The 19,613-nt window shown below is 50.9% G+C and overlaps 2 protein-coding genes across 2 annotated transcripts in view; one reads left to right on the top strand and one right to left on the bottom strand.

Annotated features, from left to right (window-relative positions):
- The first annotated feature begins 1,330 nt into the window (after positions 1 to 1,330).
- PKIG (protein kinase (cAMP-dependent, catalytic) inhibitor gamma) lies at positions 1,331 to 6,927 on the top strand. The gene is made up of 3 exons (XM_006839348.1): positions 1,331 to 1,350; positions 2,961 to 3,133; positions 6,848 to 6,927. Exons 1-3 carry the CDS (start codon positions 1,331 to 1,333, stop codon positions 6,925 to 6,927), a joined length of 273 nt encoding a protein of 90 aa, XP_006839411.1.
- An 809-nt stretch (positions 6,928 to 7,736) lies between these two features.
- Positions 7,737 to 19,613, bottom strand: part of ADA (adenosine deaminase) — a 38,560-nt gene continuing 26,683 nt past the window's right edge. Inside the window, exons 4-13 of the mRNA XM_006839347.1 lie at positions 17,290 to 17,412; positions 14,177 to 14,320; positions 13,359 to 13,474; positions 12,275 to 12,402; positions 11,343 to 11,414; positions 11,157 to 11,258; positions 10,848 to 10,912; positions 9,447 to 9,576; positions 8,663 to 8,765; positions 7,737 to 7,777 (exon numbers count right to left, since the gene is read on the bottom strand). Of these exons, the coding sequence (XP_006839410.1) occupies positions 7,737 to 7,777; positions 8,663 to 8,765; positions 9,447 to 9,576; positions 10,848 to 10,912; positions 11,157 to 11,258; positions 11,343 to 11,414; positions 12,275 to 12,402; positions 13,359 to 13,474; positions 14,177 to 14,320; positions 17,290 to 17,412 (1,024 nt within the window). The remainder of the gene's footprint in view (positions 7,778 to 8,662; positions 8,766 to 9,446; positions 9,577 to 10,847; positions 10,913 to 11,156; positions 11,259 to 11,342; positions 11,415 to 12,274; positions 12,403 to 13,358; positions 13,475 to 14,176; positions 14,321 to 17,289; positions 17,413 to 19,613) is intronic.

The raw sequence follows: 19,613 nt of genomic DNA, 5'->3' as shown, positions 1-19,613 counted from the left end.
GTCTCCATCTCTGGCACTGCTTATCTGGATAAGGTGTGGCATTCTACTTGTGCTCTTCTCTCTTGATGGTCCTAGGGTCCTTTGTTTCTGGACTATAAGATTAACTACTTTCCTGTTTTTGTTACAAAACTTCTACCTTTACAATTGTGACAGTCGCAATTAGTCATGATGACAATTACACACTATTGAATCATAAGGATCTTATCCCCATATCTTTTATCAGACCCATTTGGACAAGATGAAAACTATTCAGTGGGGACTCTATCTTCCCTCACACATGCTTAAATTAAATTCCCTCTTGAAACCTTGTAAGTCAGTCACTTCGTGCCTTTATCACCCCCTCATTTTAGGTAGCCAAAGTCTGAGTTGCCCATTCCCTATCTACCCTGTGTACAGAGGGGATAACATTGATACTTGATGTAAAGACTCCTTCTCTGTCTGATGGTATTTAGAGTTACTACCTCCATGAGTGTAGATCAAGTTCATCAAATTGTAGCAATTTACCCTCATTTCCTTTATCAAAAAATGTTTTTTTGTTTTAATCTTCCTCTAGTCGAGTTCTGATTATCAAGCCATTGAGGCTAGGTCAGATGGGTACTATCTGCAAGTTTGGGTGTTCTTGTTCATCTTCCCTTATTTTGTATCAGCTGGATGCTTCACTCTCAGCTCTAGCCCTCTGTAGCTATGTGCTTGTCCATGGGCTCAGGTGTCCCCAGGTCTTAGCGCACTTTGGACCAACCAGCCCTTCCTTTTCTCTCTCTCTCCAGATCAACAGGAGTCAATGGACTCAGCCTATTTCTTCTTTGCTTCCTTTCCCCCTCTTCCAGTCACCAGTAGACCAATGCCGTTGTCAGCAAGCTCACATGCCTGTTCATACGTTCCCTTTGACACCCCTCCTTTTTGCCTAGCAATTCTATTTCTAGAAATATACTCTAAGGAAATAGGGACAGATACAGATTACTTACAGACCTAATGCTGGCTATGTTTTTCTTGTTATTATTAAGTACCATTGAATCAGTTCTGACTCATAGCCAACCTGTGTAGGGTTTCCGAGGAGCCCCTGGTGGATTTGAAATGCCGACCTTGCAGTTAGCAGTCCAGTGCTTATCCCACAGTGCCACGCCAGGGCTCCAGTGCTATTTGTGTTGTTGTTAAGTGCAGTCAAGTCAGTTCCAATTGATAGCAACAACTCATAGCGACTCTATCAGGTTTCTGAGGAGCAGCTTGTGAGTTTGAACCACTGACCTTGCAGTTCAGACCAACATTACAGCCCAATATAGTGATGGAAAATTGCAAAGTACCTCCATGTTCATGTCGGTGGAGTGGTCACATGAATGAGAGTACAGCCAGGTATGCCCGTATAGCACTCATAAAGAACGAGCCTCAGTGGCATGTTCTCAAGAGTACCCAAGCTCCCAAGACTACACAGTGAAAAGTTTTTGTATAACGAAAGTAATTGTTAAAATGGATTGTGGTTCTACTTTATATATGTGGTTCTCTTCTCCCAAGGCTACATCAACCACCAGAGGTACTGACCACCATCTCTAGCAGTAACCCCTCATTTCATTCCTGTCTTCCCTCCCGCTTCCCCTCAAATCTCTCTTCTGAGCTCCAGCCTTGTATCTCTGTGGACCTTTCTTGGACAGATCACAAACATCTCAGAGGGAATGTGTCCAAAAAACCCCTTGTGCTCTCTCCACTCCCCCTTTACTCCTCAAGAGACCTCCTCCCCCATTCTCCGTCTCAATAAACCACATAGTCAGACACCCAGCCCTACTGATCTCATTCTCCAAATTCCATCTAGAATCTATCTGATGACCACCACCACCTTTGCCCACCCACCATCGTCTTGCACCAGAACTTTTGAGAGACCTTCTAAAACTTGCCCCCTTTGCAGGCCCTGCTCCACACAGATGCCAGAGCCATCTTTGTAGGGGGCAGATTCGATCATTCCTGACTTTGTCCCAAACCCCTCTGGGGCCAAGTTACAGGGGTAATCTGGCCCCTGCCCCCTCTGCAGGATCCTCTCTGCCATTGGCCCTCTCCCAAACCTCTCCCACCACAGTCCATGTGCTTTCAGGTCCTGGTACCCGTGGCCTCTCCCTCCTGAGTCTTGACTACTGCTGTCCCTTCCGTGTCAGGTTCTTCCCCTGGCTCATGTTACTCATCCTTGGAGCTCAGCTCAAGTGTCACCTCCCAGCCTTGGCCAGGCCCTGGGAGTCATGCCTGCACCCTGCATTCCCCCTTGAAGCCCTGAGCACTGTGGGAGTAACTTAGTCCTTAGGTATTTATTAGGAGCTCTGGTAGCGTAGTGGCTACAAATCGGGCTGTGAACCTCAGGGTCGGCAGTTCAAAACTACCAGCTGTTCTGCGGGAGAAAGATGAGGCATTCTGCTTCCATAAAGATTTACAGCCTCAGAAACCCTGTGCAGGGTCACTATGAGTTGGAACCGACTCCACGGCACACAACAACAACAACGACTGGTGTTGTAGTGGTTATGAGCTGGGCTGCTAACCTCAGGGTCAGCAGTTTGAAACTACCAGCCATTCCGCGGAAGGAAGATGAGGCTTTCTGCTCCTGTAAAGATTAAGATTTATAGCCTTATAGAAACCCTATACAGGGTCACTGTGAGTCAGAACCGACTCCACGGCACAGCAGCACCAGTATCCAGCAGACTGTAAGTAGATTGAAGGCCGGGATCTGCATCTGCAGCACGATTATGTGTGAGTATCTGTCAATGGTTTTAGAGAAAGATTGGAAGGATGTTCTATACAATGTTGACAGTGGTGGTCTGGGTAGTAGAATTGTGTCGACTCACTTGATTCTTGGCACTTTTCTGTGCTCTCTGTCTTGTCTTCCATGAAAAAGGCAGTAATTGTGATTTTGCTGAAGATTTGGGGAGCTAGGCTGAGTCTCCTCCGTCCCTGCCTCTGGATTCACCTCTGCCGCCTCCCCACAGGTTCCAGAGCGATGCGACAGGCGTGATGGAGGTCGAGTCCTCCTACTCAGACTTCATCTCCTGTGACCGGACAGGCCGACGGAACGCAGTGCCTGACATCCAGGGAGACTCCGAGGCTGTGAGCGTGAGAAAGCTGGCTGGAGACATGGGCGAGCTGGCCCTCGAGGGGGCAGGTTAGAGCCAGTGGGTCTTGGTCATGGGAGAGGTGCTTCTGGCCTGGGGCTGACCACAAACTCTCCTGTCTCCTTGGAGAAGGCACTGCACTGAAATCAGGCTGCAGAGTCTGCCCTGGGCCCTGCATGAAGGAGCGACTCTCCGGTTGGTCCTCCTGGGCTCCTCCCTTCCCCACCTACTCACCCTACCTGCAGGTCCCTTCAGTTCTGTCTCCAAAATCACCCCAGGGCCTCCACTTCACCCCACCGGCCTATTCTGACCCAGACCCCCCAGTATGCCCTTGGCCGACAGCCATGGCCCTCCCATCCCTCTCACACCACAGCCAGGGGGTGCATGCATTTGCAGATTATGTGCCGTCATAGTGACCCTGTATAGGGTTTCCAAGGAGCAACAGATGGGTTTGAACTGCCAACCTTGTGGTAGGCAATCCAATGCTGATCCTACAGCACCACACCAGGACTCCAGGGTTCTCCTAAAAGCCAGTGGTGCTACACCCCGAGTGAAGCGGCCTTCCATTCATCCTGCTGTATGACAGGATCCTGTGTGCTCCTCGGACCCCGCTTGCCCTCCCTTCACCTTCCCCTGCTGCTGCATTGCTCTGGGTGCACTTCACCCAGTGTGGCTACCGCCACCTCCCCTCCAGGCCTCAGCACTGACACCAGCCCCTCAGACAGGCCTTCCTCCATGGCGTCCTGCACAGCCACTGATTCCATCGCTCTTAGACAAGGGGTCTCCTGTTCTGCCTGGCACACAGCGGGTGCTCAGTGCCCACAGCCTGAATGAACCCACATCAGAAATGAGCATCTGCCGCCCCACGGGTTCTTGGGACATCCCTCCCTCCATCTGTCTAAAGTCTTCATGGAGGCCAAGCCCACTGCTCAGCCTGGGCCCCTCCTCCAGGAAACCTTCCTTGCACTGACCAGACCCTCTCCTCCCCACCCCAACTCTGTCACATCACTTCCCAGAGTGCAGGCTCTGTGTTTCACCCGCACTGTGACTGTCCTTAAAGAGCCACATCCCTGTATGTCCCCAACCCAGAGCCCTGGTACCCTGCAAGCTTAATGAGCGCAAAGAAGACCCCATGGGAGGAGGCCCAGAGAAGTTGTGTGCCTTGATTAAGGTCACCCAGTAAGTTCATGGTGGTAGCATGAGAACCTGACTTCCTTGAGAGAGTCCCCTGGAGTTCCCCTCCCCCACCCTGTTTCTACCCCACAGTGTTTAGTGTTGGAGGATGAGGGATCTGTCAGCCCTCCCTGGCATGTGGGCCCTCCTCTTCCTCCCTAGTGCCCTGTGAGTGCCTGGCCCAGCACACTGCACCCTCTGTTCCCTCCTCCTCCTCCTGTTCCCTGCCTGGCTCCCCCTCACTCTGGTGGCCTAGAGTTGTCTTCAGCACTGCTCTGTGTCCGTGCTCGTGGGACCTGGCAGTGTTTCAATCAGTGGTGTTCACTGACCAACTGAATAGCCAGAGTCACCAGCTGCCACACTGGACATGCTGCCACTTTGCTTTCTCTTATGGTGTGTGTTCTCATCATCAGCTCTGGGAAGCTTTGTCTCTGCCTTCCTCTACTGTATAGTCTGTGTCCTCAGGTCCTTCTAACATCCTGCTTCCCTCTCTGCAAATCCTGCAGTCACCTCACATTGGCCTGCTAGGGGACTGACATTTAAAAAGGGGACCTGAAGAAAGAACAGGCCTCACCACAAAGAAGTGAAGCAGGTAGAAGAGGCTGGCAGAAGACCCCACAGCTAACAGTTCGCACAGACACACACGCTGGACCTGACTGGGGCCAGGGGACTCACTGAGGAAGTGGGACTGCAGAGTCAGGTGTCAGCCCCCAGATTCTGATCCAGCTGCCTTGAGATGGAGCACCCATGCATAACCAGGGGCAAGGCTGTGCATGGGTCCTTAGCCTGCCCAGAAGGCCTGGTCCTGTTCGTTGACACTCCTACCACTATAGCTCCTCAGGCAGGGAGCACAGGACCATGAGTGCTAGACCATAGCAGGACAAGAAGAAATAGATGTGCGGACATCTGCTACCATCTTAGATACTGGCCTCAGGGAATCCCAGGGTGCTATTTGGAGAGGAAAGGGCTATAAGGACCTTCACCCCGGGCCAAGGGAGAGGTGAGGCTGGCACAGGGGAGTGTGCCCTGCACATACTCACGGCATCCTGACCGTGTAGATCCGGAAATGGGCTCTAAGAGATAAGAGTCGAATTAACTTGTCTGAGGCCCCACAGCAAGGCCCAGATTACTGGGAATTTAAAGAGGCAGCATCCCACCTGAAGGGCCAGGAGACTCAGAGCTGAAGAGGGCATCACAAGCTGGAAGCCGTCCGAGCACAGTCTGATGTCTCAGGCTGTTGGTGGGTCAGAAAGATCTCCTGGGATTAAGTCTGGGCAGGTACCTCCCTAGGGCAGGAGGGATCTGGAGTAGACTCCAGACAAGTTTTGTCTGTACCGCTCACTACTGCTAACCCCGCATCCTAAGACCAAATGAGGTAATGGTAACACAGACCTTTATGACCCTCGAGAGGGTGGTTTCTTGGAAGAATTTAAATTTAGTGAAAGGCTGCTGGCTCTGGCAACAGGCAGGGCTCCTCTGCTTGATCTCAGCAAATCCAGTCCCTCACTGAGCCTCTGGTGTGGCATTATAGGATCAGCATTGGACCGCCAACCATAAGGTTGGCCGTTCAAACCCTCCAGTGGCTCCTCAGAAACCCTATGTAGAGTCACTATGAATCGGAACTGACTCAAACGCACTTAACAACAGCTGAGCCTCAGTTTCCTCATCTGCATCACGACCCTCATCACCCCTCCAGGATCTGGAACTCCACTGTAGGGTGCTTACAGAAGGCAAGGGTGACGTCGGGGCAGGCCCTGGGTGAGCTGGCGACATCACAGCGCTCTGCCCACAGGCCAGGGCCATGCAGGGCCCACTGTGAGAAGTGGCCTTGTGGTCACTCAGCCTGGTGCCCTCCTCACCCCTGCACAGCCCACCTCCCACTGTGGGGCTTGAAACCCTCTGAGCCTGGTACTGCCCTTCTCCCCTGCTTCACAGCAAGGCCCCCTGCTGGGTTGGTTTGGGGAGAATGCACTGTCAGCACCCACTGGGCTCCTCCCTACCCCATCCCCGATAGAGGCCACCCCCGGAGCTGGTCCTTGTCTGTCTGAGGAGAACAGTGTCTTCTCTGAGCCCTTGGTAGTAGGTCGGGGGCTGAACAGTTGCCCTGTTCTTCTGGGGAAGGTGCTCGAGCCTCCAGATCCTCAGCCTCCCCTCTCCTGGCGCTTCAGCTGCCATTGACGATCCTGACCTTGGAGTTTTTATTGAGCTGAATACACTGCAAGGAGCCCTGATGGTACTGTGGGTTACACATAGGGTTGCTAACTGCAAGGTTGGTGGTTCAAACGCCAGCCACTCCATGGGAGAAAGATGAGGCTGTCTGGTCCCATAAATAGCTACAGTCTGGGAAACCCAAAGCAACAGTTCTACTTTGGCCCATGGGGTTGCTGTGAGTCAGAGTTGACTAGGCCACAGTGGGTCCCGTGGAGTGATATACAGTATATGTGTCAATTAGAGTGTCTCAGACCAGGCTGAGGTTCCTCCTGAAGCCCTGCCTGGCTCGTCTTGCCCGCAGGGCTGAGCCACCGTGATAGTTTGGCTCAGCCCCACCAACCCTCCACGTGTCTGGGTAAACACCTCTCTCTCCTCTCCAGAAGGACAGGCGGAGGCGAGTGCCCCAGACAAGGCGGCCAGCACCCAGCCCGAGAGCAACGACGGGACCACCTCATCGTGAGTCCCACCTTGCCCAGGAGGCTGGAAGAGACCTGCTGTCCTCCAGGAAGGAGAGCCCTGGAACTGGCTTGGCAGCCTCATCTGAACCCCGTGTCCTCAGCGAGCCTGCCCACAGTCCCAGAGCAGGCTGAAAGGCCCTGCCCTGGGAAAGCCCTCCGCCCCTCCCGTGCCCACCACGGCAGGATGCTATTTATTCAGATGGAGCTGGGACTCGGGCTGGGCCCTGCCCCCCCAGGAGAGCTCCTCTCACCACCCGACTATGGGAGGCCTGGGCAGGGACCTCGTCCCAACACCAACCCCTTCTCTCCACTTCTAACCTTCGGGGGCAAGGCCTTCTTATCCCTTTTATAAGAAAATACTTTTAAACTTTTTAAAAACTTTAAGCCTTTTTTTTTTTTTTTTTTTCAGTAGAGAGGGAGGCACTGACAATCGATTCAGTGGGTTTTTTGGAAGCAGCTAGAGCTGCTGACCTTGTATGCAGCCTGAGGGTCCCTTGTGGAGCTCTGCAGCTCCACTTTGATGGAAGGGATTTTGTGCTCAAAACCATCTGACCAACTCCTTGCTCTTTCTGTCGAGAGAAAGTGACACCTCGTATCTGGGAAATAAATGTTGATGGTTTATGATTACGATGGTTTATGATCATTTCTCCTTTAAACAGCAAAAGCAGGGATCGAGCCTTGTTTTCCCAAAGCCCACCACTATGGGGCGGGGGGTGCATTCTGCACCAGGCTTTCACAAGGTGAAATGCCGAGGGGACGCACCATCCTGGGCCCACTGACCAATGCCTCCTCTGTTACCATAGCCTCTCTCTCATGCCAGCCCACTTCCAGGAACCCAGAAGGAAGGGACTCCTAAAACCCAGAGAAGGAGGGGAGCAGGTAAGCAGGCAGCTCTTCAAGAGAAGTTTCATTTCTTCTGGAAAGCAGGCAGGCTCTGGGGCCCTCTGAGTTCCCAGCGTTGGAAACTCTAGCCCCCTCCCCCACCCCATTCACAGCCTCCATGGGACCTCTTGGGGCCCCTCTCCCTACCAAGACCACCAAACCCTGCCATGTGCTGTTACAACATCAACCCCAACAGTAAGCATCAGCATCTTTATTAATCACCAGAGTCTCAGATGATCAAAGGAGGAGGGTTTCAGAATCAGCCAAGCCATCCTGCCCAGGTACGTGTTCAGAGGAGGTATCCATGCACACAGAAACTGGCACACAGCTTCCAGCGCTTCGGCTGACCTCCAGAGTCACAGTTTCCCTGGCAGAAACAGAGGTGAGAGGATTGGTGACTTCACCAAGTCACGGAGACTCAGACAGCATGGTATCTTCAGGGGGTCAGCCCTGTTCACCAGAGCAGACAAGCAGAAAAATTAGGCAGTTCCTAGTGCCCAGGACTTTGTCACATCACAGAACATCAGAACCAGAGAGGAGCCCGCATGTACAGACGGGGAGACAATGACTTTTCAGGGCCAACCCAGGGGAGAATAGAGCCAGGACCTGGGCCCAACTCCCATATCACATCCCAGACGTACGACTGGGCTTCAGAAAGTCTCCCCTTAAACCAGCCCCTCAAAACAGCACTGTACAGAGTCCAAGTCAGCATAGGAGGCTGTCCCCAGGGGCCTAGAGTCAGGAGTGACCACACATCATTGGTGCTGCATCAGAGGACAGTATCCCGTAGGAATCCCACAGGGAGCAGTCTGGAGCCAGGGCAGGGCGATCTCAGGAGCCCAGACAGGAGCATACCTGCAAAGGCCGGAGCTGGCATTCCATAGGCCTTAGAGAGCAGATCCAGAAGTTCCTTCTTCTCACCCTCGGGGAGGAAACTGGACTTTGCTGCATTGATGTTCTGGAAGGACCAGCAAGATAGACGGCATGGAATGAAAGAGCATGGAGGAGAGCCCTCAATATTCTAGTGAGAATCCATTGTCTTCACTGAACGTGGGGAATTAAGTGCAGAGGAGGAGGACTTTATCCTCATAGCACACCCCAGACTCTTAAGAGCGTCAGAACTGGACTTCAGAAAGTCTCCCCCTTAGACCAGCTCCTCAAAATGACACTGTACAGAGCCCAAAATCCATAGCAGCCAACACCAGAGCAGAGACCACAAAGCTCTGTGTTCTTAATGCGACACTTGTATATGAGAAGGAAGTTGGAGAAGCCTTTAGAGAGACACACTTGCAGGGACAGGCTCAGTTATCATAGCTCCTTAAGATCTGGGCTCAGTCTGGGATCAATGGACGGCCTGAAAAGTATGTGAAACATTGGACACTGGGCTTATCATTATGGGGAGAGGGTGAACCACTTTCAGCCTTTGAGGGCACTCAACCCAAGCAGAGGATTAAAAGCTTGGTCTTTGATCAGGAGACCATTGGAAGAGATCTATCTAACTTTAGGTTTGGCTTGCCTTGGCCTGGCTCTTGGTCTCCACAGGTCCCGGGAGTCCCTGGACAGAACATCAGACCACTCCAGAAGGAAGGGGAACTTCCAAGGCCCAGAATCAAGGTCAACAGGGCTGATTGCCACTCACCAGTCTTTTAAACTCCTCTTCAGTAAAACCCATTTCCTGTTTGGTCATCTGGTAGTCAGTGTCTAGGTTGGACTTGAAGATGAGCGGGTCGTCCGTGTTAAGGGAGTAGTTAGCCTTGTCATTTTTGAACCTGGATGAGGATGAGGGGAGAGAGGAGATGCACCTCTCCCAACTCTCCTGCAAACAATCCAGGAGGCACATTGGCTTTTGCCCCGCTTTGAGCCTCATGGTCAACTTAGGCTTGGAAGATCTCATCCTCATTGTACAGAGGAAGAAACAAATCCAGAGAACTTAGGTGACTTATTCAAGGCTATATAGCCAGCAACCCAAGATTCAAGAGCCAACGGCCCCTGTAGCTTCCACCCTCTTTAACCTCCCGCTTCACCACCAGCAGCATGCTCTGCCTAAGACATTCCTTAAGCCCACTGGGGTCAGGCTCTTCCAACACATCATGGAAACTTCCTTGCAAGACCTTTTCCCACCATCTTATTAAATCCAGTGGACTTTTCCTAGTTCTTAAACCTTATTCGGCTGGGGCACAGCATTGGGTACTGTTGACTGTTGTTGAGACCCCCTGCACTTGGTATCCCAGAAACCACACTTGGTGTTTCTCTTATCTGTCCCTTAAGTGTCACTGCCTCCCTGGGTTCCATCCTAGGCCCTCTTGATCTGCACATCTCCTGGGACCATCATTTCTCCTCCAAACACTTTTATGCCTGGGCTGATGCCTCTTAAAGATTTCTCCAACTCATGTGTCTCCATAACTCTCCGACTGGACATTCCACTACTTCATACTCCATGTTCCTAAAGTCTCCTCAGGGTCCTCACAAGTTCTCAGACTCTTTCTAGTCAGGACTTTAGAACCCAAGTGTCTTCCCTTCTCATAAGCTGGCAGACCACCAGCATTGGCCTGGCAGCGATTCCCCGAGTTCTCCTACTCTTCCTGACTCTGAGAAAGGCAGTTCTGCCTTCTTGGGGGCGCTAGTCATAGGTCAGCTAGAAGGAGGACAAGAGCCTCCTAGTTAGGTTGCAGGTGGGGGCAGACCTTCAAGGGGAAGATTTTAAGATGGTATTCGGGGAATGCCCAGAGGTACCAAGAAGCCCCAAGGGTCAGGTGTCAGAAGCTTGGAGCCGTAGGTAGGAAGGATGTACCTCCCTGATGCCCGTGAGCACAGTGGGAGAATCAGGACCGTGACAGTTGTTCTTGGGGCTGTGGGACACTGCTGTAGCTGACTGAGCTATGGGACCCCAGCTCCGCTAGTCGATGTAGTAGCTGGGTGGCCTCAGTCATGTTAAAGCCTATCTCTGAGCTTCAGAGTCCACATCTGTAAGACAGGGCAGAAAGGCCTGCACTCCCTTCCCATCCTGGACTTTCCTGGTGCCCAACTGAAGGGGCCTCACCGAACAACTGCATGCTGGGTCCCCGGCTTCCAGGCGCCTGTGAGGTAACTGGACCAGGGGCAGACCTGAAAGAGCGGCGTGTGGGTGTGACTGGTACAGACAGCCCCCGGCCATGATGACCCCCATGTCCCTGGCACCATTCTTGCCATGGTCACCACCGGCCTCATTGTCACATGTCCCCTGAACCCACCAGTCCTTGCCTTGGCCACACCAGGGGCTATAATGGCCTGACCCACTCCCTCAGCTCCTGGGACCTCTGTCCTCTGCAGGGCAGCCAGTGCAAGCCCCTCCCCACGCCCCAGCCCTCACCTCGAAGTGCATGTTTTCCTGCCTCAGCCTGCTGTACAGGGCCTCGTCCTCCAGGGTGTGGTAACCATGACCCAGCCTCTCGGTCTTGAGCCTGTCCACGGCCTACAGAGAGGGAGTGAGGGCTGAGTGTGGGGCTGGTCAGGGGAAGCCAGCAGGGAGCAGCCCCGCGGCCAGCTGTCTGCTCACCTCTCTCACCACTTCAGCAGAGCCCACCTCCCCGGCATGCACAGTCCGGTGAATGCCGCTCCTCACAGCCTCCTGAAAGGACGAAAGCCAGGTCAGGGCAGCCCACAGGGAGGACTGAGTGTGCACAGTCAGGCTGGATTGGATTCTACTGGACGAGAAGTCTTGATCTTTAATGTGAATCGTTATTTGAAGGTTGTGGTTGTTAAGAGCTGTTGAGTCAGTTCCGACTCATAGGGAATCCTGTATGGGTTTCTGAGGAGGTAGCTGACATTTATTAGTTACCATGTGTCAGGCTCCATAATCATTTGTGTACATATTATTTATAGCTCACATGGGTCCCATTTTTCAGGGGTGGAGGAATGTAATTGACGCTTCGAACACAAGTGGCTGAGGAAGTGTGGAGCCAGCTCTGAACTTGGACAGTGGACTCTAGGACCCCTCCTCTTAGCCATCATGCTGCGCCCCTTCTATGGGTTGATTAGGCCAGAAGGGATCTTAGGGACATCACTCCAACTCGGCACACAGAAAAGGCGAGTCTTGCTCAAAGTCACACAGCAAATCATAAGCTCTGGTCCAGGCTCCCAATATCAAGTGGGGCATTTTCTCTATTCCAGAGCCCTGGTGGCACAATGGTTAAACGCTCCACTGCTAAAACAAGAGGTTGGTGGTTCTAATCCACCCAGCTGCTCCACAGCACAAAGACCTGGCCTATCGGCTTCTGTAAAGATGGCGCCTAAAAACCCTCTAGGGCAGTTCTACTCTGTCACAAGGGGGCGTTTGCATCAGAATCAATTCAACAACAGCCCAGCCCCTCTGCGCTTGGGAAGCTCCCCATCAGATGATCCCTCTCAGATGGCTCCCCATCAGATGGTGGGATGAGCTCCCGGCAACACACTCAGGCTACTCCTTGCCTTCCCCCTCCCAGCGCCCACCTCGTAGGCCTTCAAGTGGCCTTCAAAGAGGCTGCTTCCCTGGATGGTTTCATCTCCAGCCAGGTCGATGGCCACCACCGTCTTCTGCCAGTACTTTTTACACAGCTCCACCACCTCAGGAGACCAATCTGTGGATAAGATGCTCAAGCTGCTGAGAGAGTTACCCCCCAGCACTCCTACCCACCCCATCACTTCAAGGCCAGGGTAAGACAAAGGCTCTGCCTGGTCAGACACTGCAAACCCTGATGTGGTGCCTTAACCACAGGCCTCCACCCAGAGTCTCCCTGTTCCCTCCCCACAGTGGGTCAGGCCGGCTTTGCTGAGGCCAGCTCCACTCCCTCCCCACCACAGCCCTACAGGTGGGCTCTCCCCCACTCAGCAGCTGAGGACACGAGGCCCACAAAGTTGAAGAGGACAAAGGATGCGGTTTGATATTTAAACTAAAAACAGATCTTGCCCTAGGATTACTAACTATTCACGCCCTCTTGACCAATAAAGTTACCATGAGTGCTCAAAACAAAAATGAACACAGATTTTGGGGCCAGATGACCCTGAGTTCAAATGTGGCCTATGTGCCTTCCTCTCCCTTTCTCAGCTTTCTCATCTTTCTCATCTGTCTGTCAAATGGGGCTAAACAATGGTGGCCCCGCTGCCAGGGCATCTGTCTGTCAAGTGGGGCTAAACAATGGTGGCCCCACTGCCCGGGCTGAGGTAAGAATGAGAGTGGAGGTTGGCCTTAGTCCTCGGCTTGGTTTTCTTAGAGCAGAGGAATGAGGAAAGTGGGATCGTCTCCTTGTGCCTACGCAAGACTGAGGTTAGAGAGGGACTGTTACATTCTGGAAGCCCAAGTCCTACAGATCAGTTTAGTGTCAATTACCAGAGACACCCCGCAGAAGTCCCAGAAGTCAGTTCTTCCCACAGGTTTTAGGCCCAGACTGGACAAGACCACGGGGCCTCAAGGAAGGACCCCACTGATGGGCTCCAGGGGACACATGGAGTGAAGGGGTGCAAGGGAGAGTGGATAGCCTGTCTCCTCCGGGGCCAGAGGCTAGTGGGCAACACAGTCCGACAAACAAGCACTCACTGGGCTCATGGCGCATGCAGCACAGAATAGACCGGACCTTGATCCCAAAGTCACGTTCCCCTTCCTGCAGGCCTTGGTTCACCAGATCCACTACCTCATCCGGGGTGAGGTCCCCTCTGTGTGGAGAGAGACAGGAATGGGCCTGAGGTAAAGGAAATGCCTAAGAACAGACCAGGGAAGAGGGGAAGAGGGGAAGGGGATCAGGGAAAGGAAGAGGAAAGCGGGAAGAGAGATGGCCCTCCCGTACACACCCCTTCCAGCTGCCCGGGCATCTTTAGACCCTGGAAGGTATACTCTGGTGGGTGACTGCACCCCAGGGGAAAGCCTGCTAAGCTGCACCTGCTCTGATCCCCCTCTAGAGCCCCAGGGACCCACCACTTGTCCACTTGTCCACAGACACCTGGAGACCCATGCAAGTCCAGGAAGGGGTAGGGGTGCGTCAGACCTATTTCAGTTACATGGTTAGAGCCGGGCCCCTGAAAGCTACTGAGTAGGAGGGCTAAAATCCCTACACCTGCAGGCCTGTGTCGAGAGCTAGGGGTCCCATGGGACAGGATGCAGGATGCAGTAGAAAGTTTTCCCATGGGACAGGATGCAGGATGCAGTAGAAAGTTTTCACCCCAGGTCAAAGTCCATAAGCCTAAGGTCAAGCTATATATCCAAGGGGAGGGATGGACAGTTACACCCCATTTTTCTGAGGTCATGGACAAGATCAGGGGTCAGACTACAGTCTTGCCTGGAATAGGAATGTCCACCTGAGTCTCAGGGTGAAGTCACCTCCACACCTTCAGCATTTCCCCACCCTGGTGGTCACTCACTCAACCTGGTTCCAGGAGAGGGGCTTCACTTTGGAGTTGGCCAGCAGGTGTGGGCTGTAGCGCACCTCCACATACACCACTCCCTCTTTGGCCTTCATCTCCACAAACTCATAGGCAATCCTTTTGATGGCCTCCCGGCAGCCCCTGAAAAAAGAAGAAGGGTCTCTTGGGAACTCCTCCCTGAGGCTTTATTGTTCTTTGTGGCCCTATGTGTCTCTTCATTAGCAGATTCTAGTCTCCCCTACAGAATGCTGGGACTTGTTCATCTAGCTCTGCCTTCAGCCTTGATCATAGTGGTCACTCATATATTTGATGAGTGGTGGAAGGCAGAGAACAGAAACAAGAGGAAAGGGATAGATGGGCAAATCCAGAGGGAGCGCTGGGATGGGAGAGACCTCTGGGACTCAATTATGGACTGGGTCCTGCTTCTCAACGCTTGCCTGCTGTGTGGCCGTAGGTTAGTTAATCACCCTCTCTGATACCTGTATCAAAGGGTTATTGTGAGGCCAGTGCTTGGAACACTGGCATGTGCTCAAATATTTTAACTGCTGTTATTAGTGTGCCTTGGCTGTGGGGAGGTCCAGCAGCGAAGTGTCTGGAAAGCAGAGACATTCTTCTCTCTAGCAGGCCCAGCTCACTGTGGCAGGGCTGAGTTCCAGGAAACAGGCCCTAGCTCCACCGTCTGCCCCAACGCTTTCTCTCTGCAGGCTGGGATGGGGTAGGAGAGGTTGAGGCAGCATCAGTCCATCCTCATCTTCAAAGCATGAGTATAGTCAGTCCCCAACTTACCAAGCATTACATGGACCACACTTAAAACTGCCCTGTTTTCTTTGCATAGCTTATTGTTAGTTATGCACAGTGTACTGTAGGATAAGCATTGGACTTCAGACTGCAAGCTTTCTGGTCTCAAAAAGATGTACAGCTTCAGAAAACCTAGAAACCCTGTACAGGGTCAGTATGAGTCAGAACTGACTCGATGGCACTTAACAAGAACATTGTTAGTAATTAACAACCTGTGGGACACAGATGATGACACAATCTTGCTGAAAGCCAAGAGGACTTAGCACTTACTGATGAACAGATGAAAAAATACAGGCTTCGGTATGGATGACAGACAACTCAATGAAAAGAAAAGAAAACTTCTTCCAACTGGATCAATAAACAACATCATTATAAATGGAGAGAGAAATTGAAGTTGTCAAAGATTTCACTTTACTTGGATCCACAATTAACCTCCATGAAAGTAGCAGTCAAGCAGTCTCACTGGTGTATTACATTGGGCAAATCTACTGCAAAAGACCTCTTTAAAGTGCTGAAAACCAAAGATGTCACACTGAGAACTAAGGTGAGCCTGCCAAGCCATGATAATTTTCAATCACCTCATATGAGTGTAAAAGCTGGAAAGTGAATGTTTTTGTTGTTGTGAAGTGTCATAGATTCAGCACTAACTCAGAGCGACCCTGTATAGGGTTTCCAAGGAGCGACTGATGAGTTTGACCAACCAACCTTGTGGTTCAAACCGACCTTGTGGTCCAGGGCTTTATCCCAGAGTGCAGGACTCTGGAACGTGAATAAGGTAGACCAAAAAAGAATGGATGCATTTGAATTATGGTGTTGGTAAAAAATATTGAATATACCATGAACTGCTGGATGAATGAACACATCTATCTTGGAAGAAGTACAGGCAGAATGTTTTCCAGTTCCTGGGAAAGGACATCATGCTTGGTCAGTGAAAAAGAGGAAGGCCCTCAATGAGATGGATTGGCACAGTGAGCCCAAGAATAGCAGTGATTGTGAGAATGGCATAGAAGCAGGCAGTGGTTCACTCTGTTGTACATCGGACACTATGAGTAGGAACCGACTCCATGGCACCTAACAACATTGTTAGTAACATGTACCGCATACAATGTTGCAGCCTGTAATGTGCTGACACTATCATTCTCAAATGTTCACTGGCAGATATTCAATTTTATGATTCAAACACTGATGCCTACACCTTTCATTTTCCCAACATAAATCAGGGACTTCCGTTGCTTGAAACAATGAACCCAAATGTTGATCACTTGGCTAAAGTCAACAGGCAGACTCAGGAAGCAGTGAGAGGCGACCAGGAAATACAAGGAACAAACAAGAAAAGGCCCATGCAGACAACTCAGTGATTTTTCTGACTAGAAGTATCTTCTCCATTCCCAGGAATGATCCAGATGGCCCAGAACCTTCCACAAGTGGAGTTATCACCACAGCTGACAAAATGCCAACATTGTCCAATTCTTCACATCCGAGTAAATTTTTACAACGTACATTTTTATGCTGTTGTTAAATGCTGTCGAGTCAGTTCCAACTCAGTGACCTTGTTTAGGGTTGCTGGGGAGCAGCTGGTGGGTTTGAGCTGTCAACCTTGTGGTTAGCAGTCCAATGTGTTTAGCCTACAGAGCCACACTAGCACCTTTTATTATACATGTGTTAAGTTATATATGTAAGTTTATATGTAATGCTTCCAAATCCCAAAGACAAAGATTGGTGTTAAGTGCTGTTGAGTTGGTTCTGACTCATAGTGACCCTGTATAGGGTTTCCAAGGAGTAGCTGGTGAATTTGAACTGCCGATCTTGTGGTTCACAGTCCAGTGCTAATCCTACAGTGACATACCAGGAATTCAAGACAAAAATTAGATTGATAAGATTTATAAATTATTATCAGCATTTATAAAATTACTGATAATAAAAGATAATGAAATGATATCATATTTATTAAAATATTGATAATAAAGGTAATCATAATGAAAACTTAAAAAAAAAAAAATAGGAATCTGACTGGTGTCAGAACCAACTTCTGTCAGAGTGGTCCGAAGGGGGATTCGGAACGGGGACTACGTGCCCCAGCATCTGTCCCTGTCTACTGTGCTCTCATGTGCCTGCCTGCCTGCATGTAGGAGCTGAAGGCATTTCAGCTCACTTTCCAAAAGGGAAACGGAAGCCCTGAGGCCAGAGAGATTTGCTCAAGTACACACAATAGTGAGAAGCAGAGCTGGCGTTTCAGGCTGGGGCAGTGGCCTGGTTCTCTTACAGCACAATGGATGGTGCTGCCCCAGGGTCTGAGGGTAGGGGCAACTCACGCAATAACAGGCATGTAGTAGTTGAACTTGGCCAGGAATTCCGGAAGGCTGAGCGGCTTGTCCATGCCGATGATATTCTGCAGCCCCTCCACTGTGTCAGCCGGGAGGGAAATCCCTCTCTTCCTGGGAACAAAAACAATGAAGGGAGTGGATGAGTTAACATGGAACATACTTGGACCAGGGCAGGCTATGAGATTGCTCCATCCAAGTCTTTCCATTGGACAGATGGGAAAACTGAATCCAAGGCATAGAGAACTAGTACCAAATCCTTCCAAATACCTCCTGCCCCCAAGGCAATGGCAAATTAGCATATCTCACAGGGGAGGGGGGAGGACAGAGGTCAGAGTGCATACCCACATCCTGGTGGGTGTAGGCGACAAGAAAAAGCGCAAGTCTGTGATTTCCTCAGCCTCAGAAGTGGGTAGAGCCAGCTGGTCCTGTGACAGGCCACGGATTACAGGAGCAACAACTGCAGCAGTACAATTCCTGGGGCAGGGCCAGCGCCAGGACTTTCCTCCTCTGCCCTCAGTCACGTTGGCACATCAGAGAGGCTTGGTCATTCCAGTATACCAGGAAAAGGTCCTGACATGTAGGTGAGCTGGCCTTTAGCTCAGAGTTCTCTCCTACATGGGCTGGACCAGGTGGCCACTGGGCTTCCGTTACTCATTAGCATCTCTCTCTCCCCTCCCAGCTGTGGGAAGCTGGAGCAAGCTGCCACCTCTTCTACTCTCTGGCTTTGCCCAATGCACGGTGTCACCTTATGCCTCAGTTTTCCCACTTTTCAATAAAGGAACAGCATCCAAGGAAGGCCAGACATTCAAGGAACACGAGGGACAGAGACCAAGACGTGAGAGCAGGCAGAAGGAATGCTGAGGTGCAGACAAGGCAGAGAACAGAAGCAAGCTTAAGAAAACCACCTAAAATTAAGATCCTCAAGGAGGGGAAAAGATAACATATACCTGGCACAAAACCTGGATGCCATATAGCTAGCTAGCTAGATAGTCCTGGTGTGGTGCTATGGATTAATGTGCCAGACTGCAAAGCTGTTTGAACTGCAAGGTCAGCAGCTCAAACTCACCAGCTGCTCCTCGGAAAGTCTATACAGGATCACAGCCAACTCAACAGCACTTAAAAACAACTATATATATATATATATATATGGAGCTCTGGTAGCGTAGTGGTTACAAATCGGGCTGTGAGCTGCAAGGTCAGCAGTTCGAAACTACCAGCGGTTCCGTGGAAGAAAGATGAGACAGTCTGCTCCTGTAAAGATTTACAGCCTTGGAAACCCTGTGTAGGGTCGCTATGAGTCTGAACCGACTCCACGGCAAACAACAACATATATATAGATAGATAGAGAGAGAGAGAGAAAATATGGGCTAGGGTGGAGGTGCAGTGAGGATCGCCATCAGCAATACCACAGAATATCAGGCAAAGCAGATTCAGGGCAGAGCTCCTAAACTTGGAACCACGTAGGTAGGAATATTTTTAGAAGTTTGAAGGCTTATAGCTAGGGGAACTTGTAGCAGAAGTAAGAAATCATGTACTTTTGAATCTGCCGGGCTCAGTGGCCCGGAGCCGACAACTTGGGTGAGACTAAATGGCAAGACCAAGTCGGGGAGCCGAAACACCACGGAAAAATGCCGCGGGAATCTCAGAGCAAAGGTGGACAGCACACTTTATCAGTTTTGCTTTGTTCTGATTTTCTTTCTTTTGGTATCTGTTCATTAGCCCCCTCACTGTTTGTACACCTCCATTCTGGTGACTAGAGGGAATGCCTGAGCGAGTGGACACCCCCACTCTCACCACTGGGGGGGGGGGTGATACTTTCAGCACAAGAGCCAGCCTGACACTGTTTTTTTGTGTTGTTTTTTTTTTAATACGGAAAAGCCAGAAAAAAGGGTGTGGAAAGGGAAAGAGTTTAAAAACAAAACAGGCTGACTATTAAATCCTGAGGTACAGCATAACAACCAACAGTGGCATCTTGAAATCTATCAGGCAGTTTGAAGGCAAGAAGCTGAAAGAGGACATTAAAGCCATACTCATATTAGGCTACAGATTTTTTTTTCTTCTCTCCCTCCTCTCCCTTTTCTGTGATTATAGACTACAGTATCCAGTCTAGTTTTTTCTTGTTGTTATTTCTTGTTTTTTGGGGTTTATTTTGCTGGTGCTCTTTTGCTGTTTTAGGCTCCCCCTTCTACCTTTGGAGGACTCTTTATCTCCCTATATTACCCAAGTAGAGACAGCAATTGCTGCCATATTGTCAAGCTACAATCACACTCTATAAAACACCCAAATCCACATGAGAACCAATACCAACTGCC

The sequence above is a fragment of the Chrysochloris asiatica genome, unplaced genomic scaffold, assembly GCF_000296735.1.
Source record: "Chrysochloris asiatica unplaced genomic scaffold, ChrAsi1.0 scaffold00023, whole genome shotgun sequence".
NCBI lineage: Eukaryota > Metazoa > Chordata > Mammalia > Afrosoricida > Chrysochloridae > Chrysochloris > Chrysochloris asiatica.
The sequence above is the reverse complement of the archived record's forward strand: the minus strand, read 5'-3'. Positions and strand labels throughout refer to the sequence as shown.